The 2,811-nt window shown below is 39.4% G+C and overlaps 1 protein-coding gene across 1 annotated transcript in view; it reads left to right on the forward strand.

Annotated features, from left to right (window-relative positions):
- Nucleotides 1-2,811, forward strand: part of LOC101850908 (aromatic-L-amino-acid decarboxylase) — a gene marked incomplete in the record, with an annotated part of 24,097 nt that overhangs the window by 18,436 nt on the left and 2,850 nt on the right. The window contains 5 exon segments of the mRNA XM_035972256.1: nucleotides 299-389; nucleotides 929-1,027; nucleotides 1,598-1,699; nucleotides 2,275-2,372; nucleotides 2,633-2,778. Of these exon segments, the coding sequence (XP_035828149.1) occupies nucleotides 299-389; nucleotides 929-1,027; nucleotides 1,598-1,699; nucleotides 2,275-2,372; nucleotides 2,633-2,778 (536 nt within the window).

Consider the following 2,811-nt stretch of genomic DNA (forward strand, 5'->3'; position numbering starts at 1 on the left):
GGACTGGTCTATCCCCGACGGAGAAGTCTTCGGATAGATACTGCGGTGCCGAGCAATGGCGTACAAGACAGCTTTGCTGACGACGAGTGACTCGACCACGCCGCCTGACATATTGTCTTTAACATAATAATTACAGGTGGATTTTTTATTTTCCTGTTGTTTGTTGGTTTTTTTTGTGTTTTTTTGAGTACTTGGATTAATTGATGTAAAGCGCCTGAAGCTGTCTGCACTTGATAAGAGTAGACGCTATAAAAATTATCTATATTATTTATTTATTTACTTGTATGTCCTCGCACAGGGTCAAGAATGTGGATGACCTGACAACGGCCTTGACCGTTGACCCCTTGTACCTCCAGCACAAACATGGAGACAAGGCCATCGACCTGAGGGTAAGGTCGACGAGAGAACTCTGGATTTTGTTTTGCTTGGTTTGATTTTGTCTTTCTTTTCGTAGCATTTTTTTTCTTTTTGTTTTATTTTTTCTTTTCACAGCAACTTTCAGAAAGTTTACAGTTGGCGATAAGTGCATCACATTATTTACTGTGATTGAGGGCTACAATTTTTCAAAAGGACCGAATTATATCTCTGCTGATATTTTCACTAAAGGCATTTGGATGTCATTATTTTATACACAATGTGGATTTTCCTCCTTTTTTGTGTCTGTTCTGTATATTAAAATGCATATGTCTGCTTGTTGACATCAAACCAGTCCATGTCACAAGAGTGCAAAATAAATTAAATTTGATTAAATAAACAGTAAAAACTGAGGATTTGAACAATTATCCCTGCTTTTCCAAAACTAAACTATAACGCCATCGATCATTCAGTTCTAGCCTTGCCTTACTTCTGTTCATCCTAGCAATGTCTGTATGTTCTTATCATTAATAAGGCCTACTATTTCTAATTTGTTCGTATTTTCTTTCTTCAGCACTGGGGAATTCCACTGAGCCGCCGTTTCCGAGCACTTAAGCTGTGGTTTGTCTTACGTACATACGGCGTCGAGGGATTGCAAAAAATCATTCGAGAGGTAAAAATTAAATTTTACCAAAGTATACTTGGGAGAAAAGTTAATATGAAAGCCTTGTTCGCGTCTATTATGATGCAACATCATTAACTCTTTAAGGGCGTAGCGTACTCATACATTACGTCCAATCAGCAGAAGACACAAAGTAAATGTTGCCGCAAATTTCGAACTATCATGCACAAATCAGAACGAATCTGAAACACGAACTTGCACATTTCAAAGTATGCAATCACTGATTACCTGCCCTTTTAAGTTTCTTATACGGAAGACAAAACTGGATTTTTTTTTATATGTCAGAATAGAGTGGCCATGATTCATTTTTTAAAATGTATGAATAGCGAGGCCAGGATTCATTTTTTTAAAAATGTGTATGAATAACGAGGCCAGGATTCATTTTTAAACAGTTCCAAAAAAGGCGCATCTTCAATCTTCAAGCTTTGTCGGATAACCAGAACGCGGGTCTTCACTACCTTAATTAGGAAAATTAGGACCAAAAAAATAAAGTGTTTTTTTTTTTTAAATAGTGTAAAAATGAAACAAAACATTATCCAACACAAACATGTCTGCCCACAGCACTGCCGGCTGGCCAAATGCTTCGAGAGGAAAGTTCTGGGGGACGAAAGGTTTGAGGTGCTCGGTGACGTCACAATGGGTCTCGTCTGCTTCCGTCTCGTGGTGAGTCGAGTGTGCAGTCGCTTTCTGTGGTGTCGTTTGTTCTGTTGTTTTGTTGATTTTGATGATAGCTGAGATAAAGATAGTTACGTTGTGGCGTTTTTTTAGGGATGGGGGTGGGGGTTGTCTTTGGATGTTTTTGTGGCTTTCTGTATGTCTGTTTCTCTCTCTCCACCCCTCTCTCTCTCTCCCCCTCTCTCTCTCTCTCTTTCTTTCTCTCTCTCTCTCTCTTTCTCTCTCTCTCTCTCTCTCTCTTTCTCTTGCTTTCTTTCTTTTTCTCTGTCTCTCCCTCCCTCTCCCCCTCCTTTTCTTCTCTTTCTACCCTTCTCTCTCCCCATCTCTCCTCATCCCCCTCTCTTTTTTATTAACCTTTCCTTTTTCCGTCCCTCTCTTTGTTTCCCTCTCTCTTTTTCGCTCCTAAAAAATGTAATGCTGGACAGCAGTGAATTTTTCTATTCCCCCTCCACCCCTAGTACTCAAACTTGCTATCACCAAACTAAATGCCCGGCAAGTTTTTAACTCTTGATAATTATATTGTTCGTCAAACATGACAATTTATTCCAACCTGTCCCCAAAAGGGCCCCAACACGCTGACCCAGAAACTGTTGAAGGTCATCAACGACTCCGGCAAACTTCACATGGTGCCCTCCATGCTGAATGAGCGTTACGTCATCAGGTAAAGATAAATAAATAAATAAACAAATAAATACACACACATATATATTTATATATATATATAGCTTTCTGAAACACATATTAGATGAAGACTCCGGAGAAAAAAACCCAACAACGATCAATCAGAGTTTAAATGATTTTTTAAAAACCGTTTTTGCACTTTTTAATTTTGATAAAAATAAACGAAAGTGTTCATTACTGAAAATTTACATGAAAAGTTTGCACTGGATGATTCACACGTTTTCTCGTTAACCCTTGAAGGTTTGCCTTGTGTACCGAGCACGCCTGTGATGACGACATTACTTTTGCCTGGGATGTGGTGACGTCAGCGGCCACAGAACTCTTGCAAGGGAGACAACGCGCTGACAGCAACAAAGAGGACACGCTCGGATACATATTCAACGGAGGTGAGTCGTGTTCTGAATAGTTATCTCAATCCT

This window comes from Aplysia californica, unplaced genomic scaffold (genome assembly GCF_000002075.1).
Source record: "Aplysia californica isolate F4 #8 unplaced genomic scaffold, AplCal3.0 scaffold00626, whole genome shotgun sequence".
Taxonomy (NCBI): Eukaryota; Metazoa; Mollusca; class Gastropoda; order Aplysiida; family Aplysiidae; genus Aplysia; species Aplysia californica.